At 38.3% G+C, this 25,289-nt stretch overlaps 2 protein-coding genes across 2 annotated transcripts; one reads left to right on the forward strand and one right to left on the reverse strand.

Annotated features, from left to right (window-relative positions):
* The first annotated feature begins 16,804 nt into the window (after positions 1–16,804).
* On the forward strand, positions 16,805–17,920 carry LOC118479416 (aquaporin TIP2-1-like). Its single transcript, XM_035978019.1, has 3 exons — positions 16,805–16,991; positions 17,068–17,318; positions 17,419–17,920. Exons 1-3 carry the CDS (start codon positions 16,865–16,867, stop codon positions 17,785–17,787), a joined length of 747 nt encoding a protein of 248 aa, XP_035833912.1. The 5' UTR covers positions 16,805–16,864; the 3' UTR covers positions 17,788–17,920.
* A 4,998-nt stretch (positions 17,921–22,918) lies between these two features.
* Positions 22,919–24,155, reverse strand: LOC110880174 (photosynthetic NDH subunit of subcomplex B 3, chloroplastic). The gene is made up of 6 exons (XM_022128754.2): positions 23,873–24,155; positions 23,629–23,739; positions 23,483–23,539; positions 23,345–23,407; positions 23,206–23,268; positions 22,919–23,126 (listed from the first exon to the last, which is right to left on the reverse strand). The coding sequence occupies exons 1-6, from the start codon at positions 24,101–24,103 to the stop codon at positions 23,052–23,054; spliced, it is 600 nt and encodes a 199-aa protein (XP_021984446.1). The 5' UTR covers positions 24,104–24,155; the 3' UTR covers positions 22,919–23,051.
* Positions 24,156–25,289: the final 1,134 nt, after the last annotated feature.

Below are 25,289 nucleotides of genomic sequence, written 5' to 3' on the forward strand. Positions count from 1 at the left end.
AAGAATTGAAAACTAGCGTGAACACAATCAAAATAAATCCAAATAAATAAATAAATAAATAAATAAAAGCAAAACAATGACCCCCCCCCCACCCCTCCCGTTAAAAAAAAAAAAAAAAAAAAAACTTCCCAAACATCTAAAACCTAACACCCCCCTCCCCCCCCCCCCCTCACACACACACACCCCCCTTCGCCAATAAAAACCTAACCTCACCCCATCCCCCAAAAACCTAAAGCCCCACCCACTCCTCAACAAAACTAAATGCTTAACACCAAACCTTAAAGCTAAATTACAAAACTAAATGCTAATTTTTTTTTTATTTTTCTATTAAAATCACCATGACTTTTTATTATTAATTTTTAATGAAAAAAAATATTTGTGTGTTTTTAGGCTTTTTTAGGTAGTTTTTTTTTGTGTTCACACTAGTTCTCGGGTTCTCTACCTAAATGCTAGTTACTAACAGATCCTCACCCTATATACATATATATATATATATATATATATATATATAGAGAGAGAGAGAGAGGAAGGTTAACGTACATTACGGCTTAACGTACATTACGACTTAACGTACATTACGGCTTAACGTACATCATGTATGACAGGTAATTACGCACGTTCATTTTATAATCACGCTTGTTATAACTCAAAAATCCAAAATCACGCATGTTGAAACACAATAATCACGCATATTGAAAACATTAATCACGCATGTTATAGAACAAATCACACACGTTGTTGTACGTGAAGTACGTTAAGCCGTAATGTAATGTACGATATACTTTTTCTAGATATATATAAAGCCTGAAAACCTGAAAACTAACTAAAAAGCCTAAAAAACATATTAATTTTTTTTACAAATTTTCGATACTTTTTATATATAATTTTTTTTTCAAAAAACAAATTGTACTGCACATGTGCATTATGTGTGTAATGCACATGTGCAGTATAATTTAAAAAAAAGTTTTATATATATATAAAAAGTAGCGAAAATTTATAAAAAAATTGTAAAAAAAATCTGGTATGTTTTTTAGGTTTTTTTTAGCTAGTTTTCAAGTTTTTACAATAAAAAGGAGTTTTCGCTTGAAACCTCCCCTATATATATAGCGGATGGTTTAAATGAGAACGCTAAGTATCCCGAGAACCGTGAGAACTAATCAAAAAACCGCGAGAACTTTGTCAAAAACAATTCAAATTCAAAATTTCTTTTTACAATTATCATTATTATTCATTAATATTCGTATACAATGTTATAAATTTCATTTATACGTTTAAATGTACGTGAATTCATAGATAAAGAAAATTTACGCATGTGTAAAAATTCAAATAAAATTGATTTTGAGAGGAGAAATGAATTATTTGATGTTGTAAATTCTTTTTTTTGATGTTGTATTTTAATTACAATGAGGTTTGTATTAAAAATTGCTTTTGATTGGTTTTTTTATTCGTTCTTGCAATATTTAGTGTTCTCAAGATAACCCTCCCTTATATCACCATCATTTGTTGGCCGACGACGCCTGAACTCGCCCCACCATCACAACTCGAACTTTTCCTACGCTTGCTGACTGTCAATCAAATACAATTTATTTTTCAGGCGTTTAAAGGTGAAATTAATGATATTTTTGCTTTTGAAACCCCAAAATCGATGTATGCCTTGATGGGGATATGAGTTTGGGTGCAGTGGTGTTGGGGGTGCTCAAATCAAATCTTGGTTGGTGAGCGGTGGTAGTGATGAAAAACGAGAAAGGAGGATAATGTAAGACCAGATCTGGTTTGGTGAGCAGTGTAGCTGTGCTGGGCGTGCTTAGATCAGATTATAAGATCCGTTGCTTTAGATCTGGGTTAGGGGTGAATTTTAAAGCCGACTACTTAGGTGGTTGGAAAAAGGAAAGACGAAAGAGGAGATATAAATCAAGAAAGATAGATGGGAAATATATAGATTTTGAGAGAGATGGGAATAGAGTGGTGGTGGTGACGACGGTGATGGCCACTTATAATTTGTGGATTAGTTCCTTTGTAACACCAATATGCTACCAACATACATTGTAATCAAGACTATTTATTATAAATCAATTACCAAATGAAACATAATTTTCAGATCTATGATGGTTGATCTTACCGAGAAAGAAATTAACCCCATGAAACAATATTCTTGATGATTAGCAAACAATGAACGACGCGAACCTTCTTGATTATCCCCGATCTGCTTAAAATGATATTTCCCCAAAACTTAAATCTAGGGTTTTGATAAAAATCTAATCTGAAAGTAACTTCTTGGATTCACTCAACTCACACAAAATTTTCCCAAACATAATATTAGGATTAGATAGAAACACTAATCCCTCGATCCACTTATCAGAGTTTTTCGTCTTAAGTGCACCCTAGAGTTTTGATAAATGGGGAGCTTTTAGGACAATTTAAAGAATAGTGAAACCTTATATGGTACATAACACGGTAACCCGAAAATCCACAAAATGTTTTCACAAGATCCAATACATGAATGCCGACCCGAATCAAAATCCGATTCATAACCACCCTTATTACATAGTAATATAATCTTTAGCTTATACATTAAAATATAAATAGATTTAAAATTTATTACGGCATTTATTTCATTTCTATTCATGTTCTTTCCAAGCATAAAATAAGATATATTATATGCAAAATTGTTTCATTGTAGTCCACTACTAATTTCTTCATTTTTGTACTAACTTAACATCTCAAGCAATTTGACACCAAAAATAGCACTAAATGGTTTTCTTCATTAAAAGCTGAACAAAAAAAATACATGGAGATCTTTTAAGAAAGGTATTAAATAAGATATATTATTGGCAAAATTCTTTCATTGTAGTCCACTATTAATTTCTTCTATTTTGTACTAATAAGATATATTATTGGCAAAATTCTTTCATTGTAGTCCACTATTAATTTCTTCTATTTTGTACTAACTTAACGTCTCAGGCAATTTGACAAAAAAATTAAGGGTGTTCAAGATTGGATAATCCGCTTTTCGAAAATTCGAAAATCGGATATTCGAAAATTTCGGTTAGTGAATGTACCCGAATCCGAAATTTCGGATATCGGATATCAAATTTTTGGATATCCGAAATTTCGGATTCGGATTTTTAAACGGATAATCCGAACTTGTTGATACAGTTTTGTGTGGATGTGGCTCTGTTCGTTTCGGTTTGACTCGGTTAGGTTCAGTTCAAGACCGATGTCGCGACATTCCTCCGTCGTGCGCACCAGAGATTGACTCACGAAGCACGAAGCCCCGCGAGCTAACATCACATGACATCATCATGATAATGTCACGTGTATATCTTTAAATCCTTGCATGAAGTCTACGAAGACTTATGAGTGTTCATGATGAAGAATAGTGATTTTATTGTCAATGATTGTTCACCACGAACATTGACTCTTCATGGTGATGAAGGGTTCGTTAGAATGGTCCACGAAGATTCCATTCTTCGTGGGCCTGATGAATGTTCCTGAGCCCAGTAACCATTCTTCGTAGGGTTACTGGTTGTTGGGCCTATAAATACAGACACAGAACATAGAAGAACATACAGAGCACACAGTTGAGTTTTGGAGAGAACTTTCATGTATTATCTTTGTATCTAAACTCTACTGAATATACAAGTGAGCTTTAAAGTTTGAATCTTTGTCTTGTATTTTTGTGTTCTTTGGCTTGGTTGCATACCCACTTGGATTCCGCACTTGTGGGCGTGTTGTACAATAATAACCAAAAGATACAACTAAAGCAAATACGAAAAAGTACTACAATGACATGTCGCTATCAGTAGCGTCAATATCCTCATCATGACCTGAGGTGCCCTTAGGTGTGTTTGACATCCCTACCTGCGTGGCTGACATATCGGCTTGCGTGCTTGACGGGGCATCATCCGGATAAACTTGTGGCGATGGCGAGTCTCGAGGCTGTTGACCTATGATGCGAAACATCTCGGCCTCACTCTCCAACAACCATACCACACAGTTCTCCACCCGATCGATCTGCCGACCATGCTGAATCAAGAGCTAAATTTGGCGCTCTTGACTATCCACAAGCCTCTGGAGGAAAGACGTGGTGGAAGCAGGCAGTCAGATCGTATGATAAATGCGCAGAGGATGTTGTGGCGGTTGTGGCATATCATTCGAGTTAACTTGAGGCTGGATCTCAACCTCAGGTTGGTCGCCTTGTTTCGCATCCAGTGGCGGTAGTGGCTCAACAACATCAGCCATGTCAATAGGTTGAGCCTGCAATGGTGGCTGATGTACCAACGACTATGGTATAAAAATCCTGTCATTTGGATCAATAAACCAATATTCGATGCCATCAAAGTTCACCTATATCCTCATCCTCGACATCGTCCTCGTATCCAAAAAACGGAAAGGCATCGGGGTGGTAACTCATTAGCGTATGAGGCTATACAGGTCCAATTATCGAATGAAAATAGTGATGTACGCCCCCTATACATACAACAACCTCGTTGCTTTCGACGGTAATATGAGGCGAAATACTCTGCTAAGCAGCGTTCGGGGCGCACGACCTGCCCATGAATAAACAATATAAATAGAACAGGTCAGGCAATGTGACCTACTAGTTGCTCTTGCAACATCCACTCGTTGCTCTTGGCCAATAAACCGAGTAACCAAAGTAAACCATACTTTATATTTAGTCAAAGACACCCAATTATATGAATTTGGTTGAAACCGAAAACCATATCAAAGCAAATTCGAATGCGGTTTATGAGTCATTTTTGAAGTACTTAAATTCCGTTTGGTTTAGTTCAATTTTTTGTTTAACCAAAAAAAATCAAACCAAATAAAATTAAGGAACCAAATAATCGAATAAACCGAAAAGAACTGCTGGACACCTCTAATGGGTCTTAGTTGTTTAAATAATTTTTGTCATAATTTTATCAAATTTAACATGTATTTGAAGAAACTTTAGTGTTAAAAAAAAAAAAACTTTTGATAGACTCTTGTGAAACAAATAGAAAGTATGTTTGTTTTTACGTGCAAAAATTGTTGGACTTTTATGAGAAAAATGAGAAAGTATATTAGTTTTTATGGTATTTGCCCATTAAAGAATTCGGCCACATTAATATTATTATTGTTGTTGTTGTTACACTGTCTGTGACAACCCGTACTCTAGACTTATCTTGTGCAACGTTATATGCTCACGTGAACTATGTTACTTGAACGAATACATGATATGTTATGTGTTACACGGTTGTGTGATTTCGTGATTATATTGAATGTTGCATGTTACGTGATTTAATGTGATTGCATATGTTATTACTTGAACGATTAGTGAAACATTTATAAGAACCCACTCGGTCCATATGGTTGGACTCGAGACCATGAGGAAACCCAAGTGGGGGTTTCGGCCCACTTCCCTTCACACGCATATATACACACATTACCTCTAGGGTTTTAGTTTTACACAACTTAGCAATCAAGAACACACACAAACTCTCCCTCTCTTCTTCGCAAACCGAAGGCAGCCAAGGACTTTCCCCCATCGGAGATCATTGTCCACGGATCAATCCTACTCTCCTTTCAATCGGTTAGTGGTTTGTGTTTTCTTGGTTGAATGATGTATGTTGTATGCTTTCGGATTGATTGGTTGTGATGATATTATGTGATAACTAGGGTTCTTGCTGTGATTATTAATGAAGGTTCTTGATGTCATAATATTCATACAATTCGGTTTGCATGATGTTAATCGGACACTATGTTCCTGTTATTGTTTTGATGCGTATATGATTAATCGGTCCAAGTATATGTTAGCCGGCTAGGTTGCATGCTAGTTCAATAATATGATTCATGTTTCGGTTTAGGTCTGTTTGATGATCTGATTACGTGTTCTTGAGGCTGTCATGAATATGTTAATGATGCTAATTTGAAGATGCTATGAAACTGTTATTTTCGGTATTTGATCTGTTTCCGAAACTGCTGAATATGTTTGCTGAAATCACGGATTAGTTGTTATTGTTATTTAAGGAATTCAGGAAAAGCTGTTACACGCATGGTTGCGACTCAGATTGCGAGTCGGGAACCCACAGTCTCGACTCGAGACCACAACGACATCAGCCGCAATCATGGTTGCGAGTCCCGTTGCGACTCGTAACCGGACCATGATGAACCGAGACCAGCCATTGCGACTCGCAACCTACTGTTGCGACTCGTAATCTCCTGATGTGACTCGTAACCCGGTTGCGACTCGAGATCCCCGTTGCGACTCGAGACCGGCTATTACACATACACTGTTTTGGGCCTACTTTGCCACGGGCCCAATCGTACGACTGTTATGCTATTGGACTGCTTACCTGTTGGGCCGACATGCTAGTTGGGTGAATACTATTGGGCCGGGTTATGGTTGGGACGAATACTTAGATTGTTTATCGATACGTGTACGTGTTTACCATGAATCCTTGTATGCTTGCAACGTGGTAACTTATGTGATACATACGTGCGATACTTGAACCGAACCTGACTTACATAATAAACCATGATAGGACGTGGTTGATCATTTACTTGCTACCTGTACTCTTTGTGTATCTGCCGAGCAATCCAAGGTGAGTTCACACAGCCAAGGCATGGGGTTCCCAGGGTGGGAATGGGATTGAATAAACTATACGTACATACTTAGTTAACAGAACATAATGATATGAGTCCTCAGGGTGAGGGTGGTGAATGATAAGATACGGCTAGACTAGTATACCAATTGAACTGATCTTCGCATACACGCCAGGGGTTGGCCGCGATATTATGACTGATCTTCGCACACATGCCTTGGAAAGGCCGCGAACTATATACTAAAACTTCGCACACATGCCAGGGTGGCCGCGATACAAATATACATAGTCTAGAATACTTGAGAACTTTCTTTAATCTTCGCATACATGCCGAAATGGCCCGCGATACGAACCGATACTATACATGAGCAATGAACGAACTAATACGATGCATGATTAGATAAACGAACGCAATGTTTGCTATACTATGCTATTACTGAACTTACTTTCTGTGAACTCGCTCAACTAGTTGTTGACTCGCTGCTGCATGCCTTGCAGGACCTTAGGTACATTATGGAGCTTGCACAAGGAGGAGCAGGTCGTTGTGGGCAAAGGGTCGTGAATGATATTTCAACACTTATGATAAATCATGCATGCTATTGTTTGGGTTACTTAAAATGCTTCCGCTATACTTAACTACTTTATACGTTCAATATGATTGGTGGTTAGGATCCTGGTCATGTCACGCCTCCAAGCGGTGATACTCCGCAGGTGGATTTTGGGGGTGTGACAGATTGGTATCAGAGCCATTGGTTATAGAGAACTAGGTTTTAATGTGGGAAAACGTTTTATTAAAACCAGACTATAACCAGAACAGTGCTCTCAACGATCCACAACGACGCTTCGCTCCACGTGCAAGACTCGACATCTTAGGTAATAAGGTTTATGTTTATTGCCTGTTTGCTAGAACTGCTTAGAACTTTGCTCGCATTACGTTTAGATACACATGCATTGATTACATGAGAACACCTATATGCCCATACTTTTCTGTCATCGCCCTACTCGCGAGCCACTCTTATTTACATTACTTTTACTATGAAGATCATGTCTGGACGAATCAACATGACTCAAGCCCAGCTAGAGGCTCTCGTTCAAGCTCAAGTTGCTGCGGCAGTTGCAGCAGCTCAAGCAGGTCAACACGCGCAGCAGCCTGTCTGCACTTTCAAGAATTTCATGGACTGTCGTCCAAACTCTTTCAGCGGCACAGAAGGAGCGGTTGGACTCCTCCACTGGTTCGAGAAGCTAGAATCAGTATTCGAGATGTGCGAGTGCCCTGAGGCTCGCAAGGTCAAGTTTGCCACCGGCACCTTGGAGGGAATAGCACTAACTTGGTGGAACGCCCAAGTTCAAATCTTAGGGTTGGCAGCTGCTAACGCCACCCCATGGAACGATTTTAAGGAACTCATCAAGAGGGAGTATTGCACGCGTGAAGACATTCACAAGCTGGAAGACGAGCTGTATAATCTGAAAATGATTGGGTCAGAGATCGAAGCATATACGAAACGGTCAAACGAGCTGGCAGTTCTGTGCCCTACTATGGTGGACCCTCCATACAAGCGCATTGAGTTGTATCTCAAGGGTTTGGCGCCAGAGATTCAGAGCCACGTGACGTCGGCTAACCTCGAAAACATTCAGGAAATTCAACGCCTCGCTCATCGCATCACTGATCAGGCAGTGGATCAGAATAAACTGCCAAAGCGTGTCAACGCTACTGCTACAGTCACTTCAGCTGCTACTTCTGCTACACCCAGCGACAACAAACGGAAATGGGATGGGGATTCCGAACAGTCTCAAGCACAGCAGCGCAGAACGAACGACTACCAGAACCCGGGTCAGCAATCATCTGGCAGTCAGGAGCAGGGTGGATACAGGGGAGTACACCCACTATGTAACAAGTGTAACAAACACCACAGTGGAAGGTGTCGCAAGGAACGTTGCCAGAGATGTCTCAAGATAGGGCATGAAGCCAAAGATTGCAGGAGCTCACGACCTGCAAACCAGAATCAGCAACTTCCACCACCAGTTCCTCAGAACCCACAGCAGCAGCAGCCACAGCGTGGAAATCGGGGATGTTTCCAGTGTGGAGCAGAAGGTCATTACAAGCGCGATTGCCCACAGTTGAACCAGAATCAGAACAACAACAATAACCAGGGCAATGGGAACAACAACAACAACAATGGCAACGAGGCAAGGGGTCGAGCTTTCATGCTAGGACAAGGAGACGCTGTTTGAACTTATAACTCGTTTTGGGATTTCCTATATTATGTCTCTGTTACTCAAACAAAGTTTGGTTTGAACATGAATCGTACTGGGTTTTATAGACTATTTTAATTACTATACTTTATGTTTGATATGATGGATGGCTTGATATTATTTGAACGCTCCTGCCGTATTTAAGGACCTTATGAATAGGGTGTGCAGACCCTACCTAGACAAGTTCGTCATAGTATTCGTGAAGTCCACTTCTTAGGCCACGTAGTGAACAAGGATGGGATCCGTGTCGATCCATCCAAGGTAGACTCAACCAGAAACTGGCCTGCACCACGTACTACAGACGGTTTACCAGGGATTTCTCGAAGATTGCTCAGCCACTTACGCTACTGACACAGAAGGGTGTCACCTATTGCTGGGAGAGCCCCAGGAGACTGCTTTTCAGCGCGACAAGGTTATCGCTTTCGCTACACGTCAACTTAAGATTCATGAACGCAACTACACGACGCACGATTTAGAGCTGGGAGCTGTTGTTTTTGCGCTTAAGATATGGCGACACTACCTGTACGGTACCAGGTGCACCATTTACACCGATCACAGGAGTCTCGAGCATATTCTTAAGCAGGAGGACTTGAACCATGCGTCAACGGCGATGGGTTGAACTACTTCGCGACTGTGAATGCGCCATCAAGTACCATCCAGGCAAGCCAATGTTGTGGCTGATGCCCTCAGTCGAAAGGACACCTTACCAAAGCGCGTGCGAGCGCTACAGCTTACGATTCAGTCTAGCCTTCCAGCACAGATACGAAATGCTCAGGTAGAAGCATTGAAGCCCGAAAACGTCAAGGCTGAAGCCTTACGCGGCTCACGACAGCAAATGGAACAGAAGGCAGACGGCGCTTACTATGTAACGGGCCGGATTTGGGTCCCACTTTATGGCGGTCTACGCGAACTTGTGATGGATGAAGCTCACAAGTCATACCACTCAGTACATCCAGGGTCGGATAGAACGTACTAAGACATCAGCACTACTTATTGGTGGCCTAGTAGGAAGGCCCACATTGCTACATACGTCGGAAAATGCTTGACCTGAGTGAGAGTCAAGGTTGAATACCAGAAACTAACAGGGCCTACTTCAGCAGCTTAAGATACCTCAGTGGAAATGGGAAGAAATTTCCATGGATTTCGTTACAGGCCTACCTCGATCCCAGCATGGGAACGATACCATATGGGTGATCGTGGATCGACTCACCAAGTCTGCACACTTCCTACCGATTAAGGAAACGGACAAGTTCTCCAACTCTCGCAGATGCCTATCTTAAAGAAGATTGTTTCGAGGCACGGGGTGCCCACGTCCATCAATTCGGATCGCGATGCACGATTCACGTCAGAACTTTGGCAAGCAAGGCACAAACCATTCGACTCACGATTAAACATGAGCACAATAGCATACAAGCCGCACCATTCGAGGCATTGTACGGGCGTAGATGTCGGTCACCTCTCTGTTGGGTAGAGGTGGGGGATAGTCAGATCACGGGTCCAGAGATTGTAATGGACGCCACAGAAAAGATTGCACAGATACGACAACGCACGGCGGCAGCACGCGACCGTCAGAAAGCCTACGCGGGCAAGCGTAGAAAGCCATTGGAATTTCAGGTCGGGGACCATTCGAGATCATAGAACGTACAGGCAGGGTAGCCTATAGATTGAACCTATCAGCTGAACTCGGGGCAGTTCACAATGTCTTTCATGTATCGAACTACCGACGAGCGGTTACAGTTCGTCGAGGAACCAGTAGAAATCACGGACCAGGATGTGAAGGTCCTCAAACACAAGAGAATCCCTCTTGTTCGAGTTCGTTGGAACTCCAACGTGGCCCAGAGTACACCTGGGAACGCGAAGACAGGATGACAGAAAAGTACCCCCAGTTATTCGAAACCAATGCTACCACTACTGAGGTTGAAGCTACTACTTCGGAATTTCGGGACGAAATTCCAGATCAACGGGGGGAGGATGTGACACCCCAGGAAAAACCAGTGAACGATTGAACTTACCTAGCTTCCTCAGTGAGTGCATACCAAATTTCGGGACGAAATTTCCAATTAGTTGGGGATAATGTGACAACCCGTACTCTAGACTTATCTTGTGCAACGTTATATGCTCACGTGAACTATGTTACTTGAACGAATACATGATATGTTATGTGTTACACGGTTGTGTGATTTCGTGATTATATTGAATGTTGCATGTTACGTGATTTAATGTGATTGCATATGTTATTACTTGAACGATTAGTGAAACATTTATAAGAACCCACTCGGTCCATATGGTTGGACTCGAGACCATGAGGAAACCCAAGTGGGGGTTTCGGCCCACTTCCCTTCACACGCATATATACACACATTACCTCTAGGGTTTTAGTTTTACACAACTTAGCAATCAAGAACACACACAAACTCTCCCTCTCTTCTTCGCAAACCGAAGGCAGCCAAGGACTTTCCCCCATCGGAGATCATTGTCCACGGATCAATCCTACTCTCCTTTCAATCGGTTAGTGGTTTGTGTTTTCTTGGTTGAATGATGTATGTTGTATGCTTTCGGATTGATTGGTTGTGATGATATTATGTGATAACTAGGGTTCTTGCTGTGATTATTAATGAAGGTTCTTGATGTCATAATATTCATACAATTCGGTTTGCATGATGTTAATCGGACACTATGTTCCTGTTATTGTTTTGATGCGTATATGATTAATCGGTCCAAGTATATGTTAGCCGGCTAGGTTGCATGCTAGTTCAATAATATGATTCATGTTTCGGTTTAGGTCTGTTTGATGATCTGATTACGTGTTCTTGAGGCTGTCATGAATATGTTAATGATGCTAATTTGAAGATGCTATGAAACTGTTATTTTCGGTATTTGATCTGTTTCCGAAACTGCTGAATATGTTTGCTGAAATCACGGATTAGTTGTTATTGTTATTTAAGGAATTCAGGAAAAGCTGTTACACGCATGGTTGCGACTCAGATTGCGAGTCGGGAACCCACAGTCTCGACTCGAGACCACAACGACATCAGCCGCAATCATGGTTGCGAGTCCCGTTGCGACTCGTAACCGGACCATGATGAACCGAGACCAGCCATTGCGACTCGCAACCTACTGTTGCGACTCGTAATCTCCTGATGTGACTCGTAACCCGGTTGCGACTCGAGATCCCCGTTGCGACTCGAGACCGGCTATTACACATACACTGTTTTGGGCCTACTTTGCCACGGGCCCAATCGTACGACTGTTATGCTATTGGACTGCTTACCTGTTGGGCCGACATGCTAGTTGGGTGAATACTATTGGGCCGGGTTATGGTTGGGACGAATACTTAGATTGTTTATCGATACGTGTACGTGTTTACCATGAATCCTTGTATGCTTGCAACGTGGTAACTTATGTGATACATACGTGCGATACTTGAACCGAACCTGACTTACATAATAAACCATGATAGGACGTGGTTGATCATTTACTTGCTACCTGTACTCTTTGTGTATCTGCCGAGCAATCCAAGGTGAGTTCACACAGCCAAGGCATGGGGTTCCCAGGGTGGGAATGGGATTGAATAAACTATACGTACATACTTAGTTAACAGAACATAATGATATGAGTCCTCAGGGTGAGGGTGGTGAATGATAAGATACGGCTAGACTAGTATACCAATTGAACTGATCTTCGCATACACGCCAGGGGTTGGCCGCGATATTATGACTGATCTTCGCACACATGCCTTGGAAAGGCCGCGAACTATATACTAAAACTTCGCACACATGCCAGGGTGGCCGCGATACAAATATACATAGTCTAGAATACTTGAGAACTTTCTTTAATCTTCGCATACATGCCGAAATGGCCCGCGATACGAACCGATACTATACATGAGCAATGAACGAACTAATACGATGCATGATTAGATAAACGAACGCAATGTTTGCTATACTATGCTATTACTGAACTTACTTTCTGTGAACTCGCTCAACTAGTTGTTGACTCGCTGCTGCATGCCTTGCAGGACCTTAGGTACATTATGGAGCTTGCACAAGGAGGAGCAGGTCGTTGTGGGCAAAGGGTCGTGAATGATATTTCAACACTTATGATAAATCATGCATGCTATTGTTTGGGTTACTTAAAATGCTTCCGCTATACTTAACTACTTTATACGTTCAATATGATTGGTGGTTAGGATCCTGGTCATGTCACGCCTCCAAGCGGTGATACTCCGCAGGTGGATTTTGGGGGTGTGACACTGTCCGACTCGAAAAATGTTTTCGTCTCAATAAACATGTCCCGACCACCCCAACCAGCCACAACTTGCCACCACAACCCCACCACCTGTCTACCACTAACCACCACCAGCGCCACCACTATTGTCTATCACCACCACCACCAACCATCACTAAACAACCACCAGCCCCAAACCACCACCACCGACTACCCATAACCACTACCCACCACCATCGACCACCCACAACTCATACCCACCACCATCGACCACCCACAACTCATACCCACCACCATCGACCACCCACAACACATACCCACCACCGACACCCCCACCACCGTATGCTCCCACCAAGCTCAAAAAACCCAAAAGGACGCCAAAAATTCCAACTTTAAACAGGATCTACAAAGATAAAACAATAAATCACTAATTTATGGGCGTATAGCACTATGCGGATGAGAGAGAGAGTATGTGTATTTCGATCCACTTTCCCCTCTTTGTAGATCTAAAAAGGTGTTTTGGGCCTATACGATGCGTGTAGCTCTATACATGTTGTATAGGGTGTATTTTTTTTTTAAATATGCTTTATACGATGCGTATAAGGCTATAGTTGCATGCCGCCTGGCCTTGGGAAACGGTTAAATCGTACATATACGATGCGTATACTATAAATGTAGTATAGGGTGCTTATATAATGCAGGTTAAACCCTATACGACACATACAACCCTACGCGTATAAGAAATGTCTAAAAAATTTTGTAAGGTGTCTAAATAGCATCATCCTTCCAAAATGAACTATAAAACCATTTCACCAAATTCCTTTTTAGTTAGCTTTTTCCAATTTTCATATAACAAAAGAATGTAATCATTTTGATAAGTAAATTATTATATCGTTCAGCGCCTTTTTGTCTTTATGATTAGGTTCTTCTAAGATAATCTAGAATATACGTGTATGATTAGGTTCTTCTAAGATAATATAGAATATACGTGTCGACGTTCCTAAGCTTGTTTATAATAATTTTGAAATCTTAAGCTTGTTTATTTTGAAAGCATGTATAGTATTTACACTATTACGTAATAATTTTGTTCGAAAAAACTAATGTCACATCATCAGTGACATGACGGCACCGTCCAACATGCATACATGTGTTCTACAAGCTAAACAAACAAAATACGAAGATTCATCGAATAATTTGAGTCTGTCATTTATAGAGTTATATTTTCGAAACTTTGAGTAATAATATTTTCTTTTCAAAAATATAGCATGAGTCAATTTTAATTAATTATGTATTCGAGTGTTTGTACTCACGTTTTTGTGTAAAGACTGTTTTAGGGGCTTTTTAAGGGATTTAGATAGGAAAAAAGTGGCGCTGCGTAAGCAACCATTGGTCGTCTTTTTTAAACAGGTCTTCAAGTTGTGGTTACCATGCCCCGAACTCCCTTTTACGCTAAAGTTCACCTTCTTCACCATCTCACATGCGTCTTTACCATCTCAAGTTGCCCGATGCCCGTGATTGCAACTGAGCCCCCTCTAGCGCCCCTCTATGGCGGTGTGCGCTCCCCACGCCCCGCTGAGGTGGCACCTTCCACACCCACTTTGAAGCCCACAACAGATAGCATTAAACATAGTTTGCATATTATTATTCAATATTATATAAAAAAAATAAAACATATACTATTATCATATACGTATTTATATTCAAGTTTTTTAAGGGTTAAGTTATCCTATAAATTCTTCTAATAAGAAGGGTACACAGAAACAATTGGTCGCAAGATATAACACAATGTTGAGAAGAAAAAACACAATGAATCCAAAAAAAAAAGACATAATGACAAAAAAATAAAATAAAATAGACAACACTAAATAAAAAGACACAATGATCTAAATAAAAATTCTGTAATCTACAAGCTAAAATTTAAAAGCGAAAACCTAAAATCTAAGACCATAGAGTTTGACGAGACGGTTCCAATGCTGCTAGAACGAGTTTAATCAGAGTCCGTAATTGATACCCTTTCTACGAAATCCTAGTTTTAGGAGACTGTTTATTTGAACCTTTTCCGTTTTTGAATAGTTATTTTTTGGCAATTTATTTTATCAAACATAGTTAATCAAAAGCTTAAGGTTTTAAGCGTTAGAGGAGGATTGCGAAGAAAAAGAACAAAGAGTACAATTGTAAAACATTAAATAATTTTTCTCTTCTCTCATTTATTATTATCTTTGATTAATTAACTATTTTTTAAAGATTATCATGCTCCACACTAAAATTGTTTGCCTACACACATAAAAAAGTTATTCTAGACATTTCAAAATTTATCATACACATATTGAAATTATCATACGCAACTCATAATTTATCGTAGATACCTTGTAATTTATCCTACATTTTAAGTCAATTTATTTTTCTTGACAAAATATATATTTTAAAAATAAGTTACAAATTTAATGTAGTTAGCTATTAAAGAGGTAAACTACACATTAATAATCTATGTAAATTTAGCAATATACCGTTACAGCAAATTAAATACAATTAATTAAAATTTCTTCTTTATTTTCTTAAAAGAATATATATCTCATTTGAACTCTCCACTTAAAAGTTAATACCTTCCTACCAAAACAAGCATTTTTTTTGTCCATAGATTGTTTCTTTTATTTCTTCTTTATAGAACAAAACCAAATAAACCTGATATAAAACACTTAATAAATCACAAACCTCCTTACTTAATAATTCAAAATCAAAACCAGTCACTCCAAAATAAAACAACCACCATACCCGATTACTCCAAAATAAAATATTTAAATCAACTAAAACCATATTGATTTACACCTAAAATTGAAGAAAAAATATTCAAAATTATTTTAATTTCCCAAAAATGTAATTGTACAATTGGCTGTTATCAATCCACATCAGCCGATCAGAAAAATACAACCACAAAAGCAAACCATTTACCAAATTACCGCTAATAACGACACCACCCATAATTCTCTTACTTTAGAAAAAAAAAGAAATGGTCGGTTTATTTTGGGCCCATTAGGGGCGTCCGTTCTACAGTCTTTTTCAATCATGATGAGGCCATCAGCCACAAAAATAAAAATGAATATTTGTGATCGAGCTGTAATATTTTTTTTCTCCCTCATTTAGCACACACAAAATATTTTATATTTTTCTCCCTTTTCATAAATCCAAAAATATATTTGAAAAACTAAGGTTAGTAATAATCTCGTAGTTCACATCATGTGAGTTTTTAATCATCTTGTAATTAAACGAGCCAATCTCAAGCTCTACTTCTTTAATTAAGAGAGTTCGAGCTCGACTTGTTTCAAACTCTATATTTAAAGTTTAACTTTGGCTCGTTAACAGATTTTTAGTAACAGACTCGGCTCATTTAATATTTATTAAATTCTAGGTTTTTAATATAAATAAATTATTGGTTATGGTTATTTTATATTTATTGTGTGACTATATATTTATTATATGAAAGAAAAATTTATATTTATATAAATTAAAGGCTTATTTGCCAGTGAGCTAGTCAAGTTTAATATATTAACTTTAACTATTTATTATATATATAAACATAAAAACTACCATTTTAATTTTAAAATTTGAATAAACTGGACTAATTACATTTTTGTTATAATTAAATATTACATTTTTTAAAAGTAGGCGAATATATACACTTACCATAAAATCCACGTCATCCTTGAACTTCTAGTATATAAAGGCTCTTTCTATCTTCTGTTTTTTCCAACTTGAGCTATTAAATTATTAATTAGCTACTTCAATACTTTTTTTTTTCCAAAATGCCTGGAATTGCCTTTGGTAGTTTTGATGATTCCTTCAGCTCCAGCTCCATCAAGGCCTACATTGCTGAGTTCATCTCCACCTTGCTCTTCGTCTTCGCTGGTGTCGGCTCAGCTATCGCTTACGGTACGTACTTTCAATTCATAGGTGTTCTAACATGGCCAAAAAAAAGTAATAACTTATGTTTGTTGATTTGTGACAGCCAAATTGACAGCAGATGCTGCCCTAGATCCACCTGGTCTCGTAGCGGTCGCGGTGTGCCATGGATTTGCCTTATTTGTCGCGGTCTCTATCGCTGCCAACATCTCTGGCGGCCATGTTAACCCAGCTGTCACCTTTGGGTTGGCCGTTGGCGGCCAGATCACTTTCCTAACCGGGTTATTCTACTGGATAGCCCAACTTCTTGGCTCAACCGTCGCATGCTTCCTTCTCAGTTTCGTCACTGGAGGCCTGGTGAGAGCAACTAATTATTACATCTTGCTTACTTCGGTAACATTTTCGTAATTATTGAAATTCTAAGTGGTGTTTTTATGTTTTTGTAATTTTTGTTTAGGCCGTCCCTACACATGGTGTTGCAGAAGGCGTTGGATCGATTCAAGGTGTAGTTTTCGAAATAATTATCACATTCGCATTGGTTTACACTGTTTACGCCACTGCATGTGACCCAAAGAAGGGCGCATTGGGCACAATTGCACCTATTGCAATTGGGTTCATAGTTGGTGCCAATATCTTGGCTGCAGGCCCGTTCTCAGGTGGGTCAATGAACCCAGCCCGATCTTTCGGGCCTGCTGTTGCTAGCTTTGACTTCTCTGGACACTGGATCTACTGGGTTGGACCACTCGTTGGCGGTGGACTAGCCGGACTTATTTACCCAAATGTGTTCATTTCTAATGAGCATATTCCCCTCACCAATGAATACTAAATTCCAATGTTTGTGCTCTTGTGTGTTGGATTGTATGATTCCAGGCTATTTTAATTTAAAAGTAAAAATGGAAAACAAGTTATTTGTTTATTTTCAGTTATGAGATATGTATCCAAATTGTTTTGTTTTGTAATTGGGTGTGTAATTTTGTTTGGTAGGGTAGGGACTTTTTTTTGCTTTGTTCTTTTCGATTGAGTTAAAGGAAAAAGAATATTGTGAGTGGGCTTATTGGTCCATCAATACATGTGATTACAATTTACAACGTGGATATGTCCAAAAATTATGGCACGCTCAATATCTTCTCTCTTTTTTTTCGATGTGAATTATTCGTGAATGTCGGGAGGTCTAGCATACGTTGTTTTAACCAGGTCCGTGCTAGAGAGCCTCCTCGCACAATAGATCCCCAATTTAAACTCCTCAATGAGAAACCCTTATCACCCAGATTCGAACTTGAGACCTGGAAGGGAAAACTCACCCGGCCCCACCATAAGTAGAAGTTAAATACCCGTGACTTCATTTCAAATCCATTGTATAACAACAATTCATAGTGAGTTTGATAAATTAAAAAAAAACATTACTTCAGAATTTTAAAAACAATATTAGTTGAGTGAAGAAAGTGATGTGGGACGAAAAAAATTCAGCAAAAGTCCATATCTCACATTATCAAGGGAAGAAAGTGGTGCAAAAAAGTGTTTGTTAAAGTCTCTCAACCCAACATCAATGCCTGATTTGGTCATGTTCGGTTTTAAGTTTTAATTGTGAGTTAATCGAGATCGCCTACCTAAACATTTGACTTGAGTTTAGTTTAAATGATGAAAATCGGACCTGTTTAATAAATGAGCTTGAGACTGGGTTTAAAAAGTTCTGAGATTGGCTAGGTTTGGGGTTTATAAAACAAGAATCATCATTTATATAGATACAAAAACTTTATTTAATATATAATTACGTAATACATATTACTTGGTTATATGATTATGGCAAAAAAATAACAAAACAATATATATTATGTTATATTAATACATAATATATAATCATAAGTTTTTAAAAATAATTACACTTTGATGTATACAAAATAATTAATAGTTTTAAAACAATAAACAATTCAAACTCGAGTTCAGAAATAAAGCTTGAAATGAGTTCAGTGACGAGCCGACTCTAATTATAGGTGAGCTTAAGCTCAACTTTTATCGTTTAATTTTAAAAACACTAGTAATATAATTATTTGGTTTCATTTTTTTAATAAGCATAAAGATGCAGCTCAAAAAAGCCCTATCATGAATTGTTTTGTTAAAAGTCTTGTTACAATTGAGAGACAAGGCAAGGCCTACTTAGGTTCAATCACTTGTTTACAAAACTTAAATTTTAATTTCTAAATTATTTTATAGCTTTTTATCTGTTATTATTTTTAAATTTGGGTGTGATGTACTGATGTAACATGTTACAAAAATTAATTCTTTGTAGCATTTACTAAAAAAATATTTATTTGTATCCTTGTTTTAAACTATTTAAAGAAAAATTTTAGAATCACTTTCAAACTCTCAAACCAAAAATACACCACTTGTTATGAAAACCACTAATGGCTTCCCTGCCATATATATCTCTAATCATTCGCAAAAGGGTTGTTTGATAATTTTTGAATGGTTAAGAGCCAATATAATGTTTAACCATTCAGACTTCAGAGGAAAATGTCTGACCAATTCAGATTAGAGATATTAACCATTTAGAGGCAAATGTCTTAACCATTTAGAGGCAAATGTCTGGTCCATTCAGACATCTGCTCGCGAAACAAACAGTTTTAACCATTTAGAGGCAAATGTGTGATCCACGCAGACATCTTAACCATTAGAGATCTTAACCATTGAGTGCTAAACTGCTAACCATTAAGAGCCACATTAAGAGGTAAACAAACAGCCCCAAAGCCTCATTTTGCACAATTCCAGGGTCAAAGTGGCCCTATATTCCCATGGACCTGAGACTTCTCATATTACTTTAGTTAAAGAGTTGGGACCAACCTTCCCTTGGACCTGATACTTCTCATATTACTTTACTTAAAGAGTTGGGACCAACCAACAAGGGGCAAAAATCAGGCCCATTCCGATAATGACTAGGCATATAGGTACTAAGCTTGGACAACCAGCTTAGGCCTTTGCACAGGGGCGTCGGCCGGGCCTAAGGTAGGACTCTCATAGTCCTTTACTTCAACAGTTGGGACCAATGGGCTATGGGCTAAAATAAGGCCCATTCCGATATGCCTTCTAGTAGAGATGCCTGAATAGGTTTTTTTTTTTTTTCGGTTTCGGTTCGGTTCCAAATAGCTTTGGCAGCTACCGGTTTGGGTGTCGGTGTCGGTTCGTTTTTTTTCGCGCATTTAGTATTCGATAAAAAAAATTACATAAAATTCTCGTTTACTATTTTTTCGATTTTTCAAAAAAAGCAAGAGTAAATCAGATACAAAAAACGATGATAATAATAATAATAATAATAATAATAATAATAATAATAATAATAATAATAATAATAATAATAATAATAATAATAATAATAATAATAATAACAATAATGCATCTTATTTTACTACCTACTAAGCGTTTATATTTCGCCTAAAGAGCTGCAAACCGACACATCATATGCTTCTTCTTCCTCATCCACCTCTTCGTTGTATATTGTCTTTCAACTATTGCTTGGTCTTCGAGACTCGAAGTGTATTGTATACGATCGACCGCGTCCAAGTGATCTTTTAAGCAAATACACATATCTAACGCCTCGAGAGTGAGTCTTGTTCTTCGTATCAACAAAACCCTGTCACTAAGAAAAAAAAAGCCGAGTCCGAAGGTACCATAGAAGCTTGGACGGTTAGTAGGTCATGGGCCATAGCGGCTAGGATTGGAAATTCAGTTTCCTTTCGTTTCCACCAAGCCAAAAGGTCAAATTGACCAAAGTCATCGAGGCCGAGCGTGTTTAAAAAATCCGTGGATTTAAACAAGGTGGGCTCAATAAGTAGAGCGTTACCTCGTTGTTGTTTACCTGCTCCATTTCTCACGATGTTATATAAATTAAGTTTTGGATTTTTACTCGACCGACTCAAGCTACTATGGGCCAGGGGCGGATGTAGCATATAGTAAGGGGTGGCGTCCGCTACGGCTTGGCGTTCCGGCGGTAGTGTAAAATTAGTGTAAATTTTGAAAAAAATTGACGTTTTTTCGATTTTGTTACCGCTTATTTCTAAAACGTTACGGCTTGACGCGAATCCTAGATCCGCCACTGCTATGAGCACCACTAGTTCCTAAATCCATCGAAGATGACACGTTAGGACTATATCATATTAAATTAATACCATACATTTCTTGAAAATCTTTTCTGAAATTATTTTTTGCATTGGTTGCCCAATTCGGTGAATCCAGGTAAAAACTTCAGTCGGAATTTAGGGGGGTGTTTGGCTTAGCTTTTATTTTTTGGCTTATGCTTATATTTTAAAGTAGCTTATAGCTTATTTTCTATCATTTGATAAGCTCTTTTTAATTGTTTGGATTAGCTTATAGCTTATTTCTATCATTCTTCAAATAAGCTTAAAAACCATCCTCAAATAAGCTTATTCAAATTAGCTTATATAAGCTAATAAGCATAAGTTTAAAAAGCTAAAACAAACAACAAATGAAGCTTATTTTGTAAAAAAAGCTAAAAAAGCTATAAGCTTTGTTAAAAAAGCTAGCCCAAACACCCCCTAGGTAGTCGATTATAGTTTCTACTCTCATTGTATTTAAGCATGGGTTTAAAGCCAAGGCCCAAGTCACAAGTAAAAACGGACGGGATTTTCTCATAAATATTTTTTATAACTTTTATTCATTGGTTCTATCATTTGTTGGAGCAAATCTTTTTAAACTCAAGCTCACTTATTTTGTTAGCCATATAATAATATTTCATGAAGTGTCTTCGTACTAGTTGGATAATGTGTGCCCAATAATCTTACAGTCGCGTATTAGAAAACCACACAACCCTCATCCGGGGACGGGATTACTCGACCACGAGCCGCAAGATCATTATGAAAATTTTGGAAAGTTTTTCTTTGTCGTAAAGCACTTTAAAACATTGTAAAGATCAAATTCCACCTAGTAGGTACATTCCCAATTTAGACCTAAGGGGACCCGGGGCGGTCTCCTTTTCTTCCGTGATAGTATAGCGTGACAAACTTCAACGCGTTGAACTCGACCGCCGCTACACACTTCAACGCGTTATACATTAACGGAAACCGATTTTCGTTATCTCCATCACGCGTTATGGTTTATTTTTGTGAGGGTATTTGTTGGTTGGGGGGAAATTGTTGGGTGTGGTGGTGAGTGATGACCACCCCCACTAAAAATGGTTGTGAGTGATGGAAAAATGGTCAATGACATGGCCAAACTTGATTGGTGCTTGTGAGTGATAAATTCTATCACTAGTGAACCACCCCTAGTCCCCTAAATAACTAAATTCTGTATCACGACAAAATTTTTGGTATTATACTTTTGGTACAAGGTATACCCTACAATCTTGACCCAAATGTATACATTTAGGCAGGAGCGGAGGCTAATGTTGGTCCAGGGGTGCCCTGGCCCTCACTGATTTTTTGCTTGTAGTGTTAATTTTACCGAAAAATTTATTTTGTAGCGTAAAATATTGGATTTTTAAGAATCCAGCCCCTACTGATTTGGATTTTAAGAGTTCGGCCCCTACCTAGTTTTTGTTCCAGCTCCGCCACTGCATTTTGGCCGACGAAACTTTAAAAAATGACATCAATTGTTTTGGGTTAAACTCTATTCATAGAGGGTCAGGATGGAGACACTTAAAATTAGAAAAAAAAAATCAATTACTATATAGTCTAAAAACAGAATGGGCCAACTGGCCCTATGATGAAAGCCTCATCACCCCCTTCAAAACACTATTAAAAACGGCCCGTTTTCACCCGTACTTTAAGACACCCACATCAAAATAACAATCCTTAAATGACCCGTTCTAACCCGAACCTGTTATGACCCTTACCTGCCTAACTCTGCCCACCGGGTTGCCAGGTATAGTACCAAGCTTGGACAACCAGCTTATCGCAGGGGCGTTTAGAGACCGGAGTTTTTCTCCTGAAGCTTACTTACCTTAGTAATTAATACTAACAATAAATATGTTTCTACTAGTCTTGGTGTAAACTATATAGTATTCAAGAATGTGCCAATATTACAACACTATAATCATTCTCATGCTCTCACCATTAATTTACAACATTACATATCAAGAAATTAAGATTCTGGAGGGGGTACTTTTCCAAGTGTCCATTCATGCCCTTTCCATTCTGGTAGTTGTTGAATCACAACCTGCATTTTCCCAAAACAATTAAAAATCTTTTGATCAAAAAACGCGAACCCATATTTGTAATTAGTCACTACTACGAACCAGGCCCGTTGAATCCGGTTTCCCCACAGTCGTCTGACAAGCCAGCCTCCAGTTCTTCGGGTTCTGCAGTTCACATAACTCAAAATTATATGAATGATCTCTGGTTAACCTGGTTATAAAAACTTATATTTCGTCATACCCGATTGAGTTTCTCTTTCTCTTTATCCGTTTTTGGGCTAAGCAACTCCTTCCCTTCAATAACCTGAGATAATAGTTAAAATTTAACACAACTTAACGCGGTACGATATATCCTGATGGTGATCGGATATTTAAATACCTCTACCATGCAAGTCGCGCATGTTCCTCCTCCCGCGCAGTTTAGCAGAGGTCTAGACTGAATTACCAAAAATAGAAAGATTATGGCATCGAGGACATTACACCGATTATATAAAAAGTCGTCGGATTGAAAGTAGATAACATTACATATGGTCCATACAACTCGATATTCGAATCCAGCATTATATCTCTTAGCTTCTGTCCACCCGTGGCGGTTCTAAAATGTACATCCGGCGTTCCATCTGGTAACAGAACAGGCTGCAAGTTTTTTTTTTTTTTTTTTTTTTTTTTTTTTTTTTTTTTTTGTAAAAAGAGATACCATTTAGCATAATTTAGTAATCTACAATGTGGATTTAAGTGATGTGGTCAATGTGAATGTGCAATGACTTACACTAACAAAAGCGAAACTGAGAGAAGGGGGTTCCTGAGATGGTGCAGCTTCGGGTTGACCATCGCGAACCGTGGTCATGGCTTGGATTCTGGACCTAGAGTAGCCATGGGTCTTGGTGTAAGGTCTTTGAGTGGTGTTCTTGAAATTGTAACAGCAAGAGTGGGAGAAAGAAGATATGGTATAAGTATTCATGGGTTGAATTGTGCCCATTTTCAAAAGTTGCTGGTACATAAACCATTATAGATAGTTTGTATGTGTGTGTGGTTACAATGCATCTTATCTGTGGTGATTGCACATGCACCAAGTGGTTTTTTGTTCTTTCTATAGTCTTAATATATTTGTTTACAGTTTTGCCCCTTGATTCTTAAAAAAAAAAGTATATTTTACTTTTGCTATTAAGGTTTACAATTCAGAAACGGGTGACGGCGCAGCTTGTTGCCTGTCTATCTTCTGTTTTGATGTAACTTGGCAAGTATGAATAAAAAGTTATCAAGAAAAAAAAGTTGGTATAAAAAAAGCATACGTTAAGTGTATTTGGGTAGTATTTCACTTTTCAAATTATTTAAAACTAACATTGCATCATCTTAAACACACACATTAAAGTGTATTTGGTCGTAGTTAACTTTTGTAATTATTTAAAAGCGATTATTAACTTTCAATTAAAACGCGCACTAAAGTATACCCATATCATATTTTACTTGTGCAATCACCTAAAAGTAATTTGATTTGGTGAGAGTCATTTTATTATTAACTTTTGATTTGTTCACCTCATATTTCCTCGTAGCTCTTAACTTTTTATGTTTTTTTATCTAGCGTCTTGCTAGTCATTTCTAATATCATTTCCACCGTTCTCAATACAAAAAAAAAAAAAGAAGAAAAAGAAACAGAAGCTTTAAAAGTCATTATTCTATAAAAAAAATTAAAAAACAATTCATCTGTAACAAATAATTTTTTTTATTAATATTTCCGTAACTCTTATTATCTTTTGATTTGTTCCCCTCATATTTCCGTAACTCTTATTATCTTTTGATTTGTTCCCCTCATATTTCCGTAACTCTTTAACTCTGTATGTTTTTTATCTAGCGTATTGCTAGTCATTTTCACCGTTCCAATACAAAAAAAAAAGTAACAGAAGCTGATGAGGGACGAACATACTATGTGTAACCTAAAAGTAATTTGATTTGGTCAGGGTCATTTTATTATTAACTTTTGATTTGTTCACCTCATATTTCCGTAGCTCTTAGGCCACAGGGGGCGGTAACGTGATAGCAAAAAATAACGAGTGATGGCTTGCATGTTTCCACCGCCACTAACCTTTTCCACGTGTGATAGTTTTATGTTGGGGCGGTTCCGTGATTTTTTTCACGCCGTGATGGTTTTATGTTGTGAAGGTAGTTGTTGGTTGGGGGGAAATTGT

The sequence above is a fragment of the Helianthus annuus genome, chromosome 9 (genome assembly GCF_002127325.2).
Source record: "Helianthus annuus cultivar XRQ/B chromosome 9, HanXRQr2.0-SUNRISE, whole genome shotgun sequence".
In the NCBI taxonomy this organism is placed as follows: domain Eukaryota; kingdom Viridiplantae; phylum Streptophyta; class Magnoliopsida; order Asterales; family Asteraceae; genus Helianthus; species Helianthus annuus.

What these genes read in the sequence shown, in the direction of transcription:
- LOC118479416 (XM_035978019.1), top strand. Translation starts at nt 16,865, where the DNA reads ATGCCTGGAATTGCCTTTGGTAGTTTTGATGATTCCTTCAGCTCCAGC. An exon ending in CGGCTCAGCTATCGCTTACG is followed by an intron (nt 16,992 to 17,067) that starts GTACGTACTTTC and finishes GATTTGTGACAG; the next exon opens with CCAAATTGACAGCAGATGCT. An exon ending in GTTTCGTCACTGGAGGCCTG is followed by an intron (nt 17,319 to 17,418) that starts GTGAGAGCAACT and finishes ATTTTTGTTTAG; the next exon opens with GCCGTCCCTACACATGGTGT.
- LOC110880174 (XM_022128754.2), bottom strand. Translation starts at nt 24,103, where the DNA reads ATGTACCAGCAACTTTTGAAAATGGGCACAATTCAACCCATGAATACT. An exon ending in TCAGTTTCGCTTTTGTTAGT is followed by an intron (nt 23,740 to 23,872) that starts GTAAGTCATTGC and finishes AAAAACTTGCAG; the next exon opens with CCTGTTCTGTTACCAGATGG. An exon ending in AGAAAGAGAAACTCAATCGG is followed by an intron (nt 23,269 to 23,344) that starts GTATGACGAAAT and finishes TGTGAACTGCAG; the next exon opens with AACCCGAAGAACTGGAGGCT.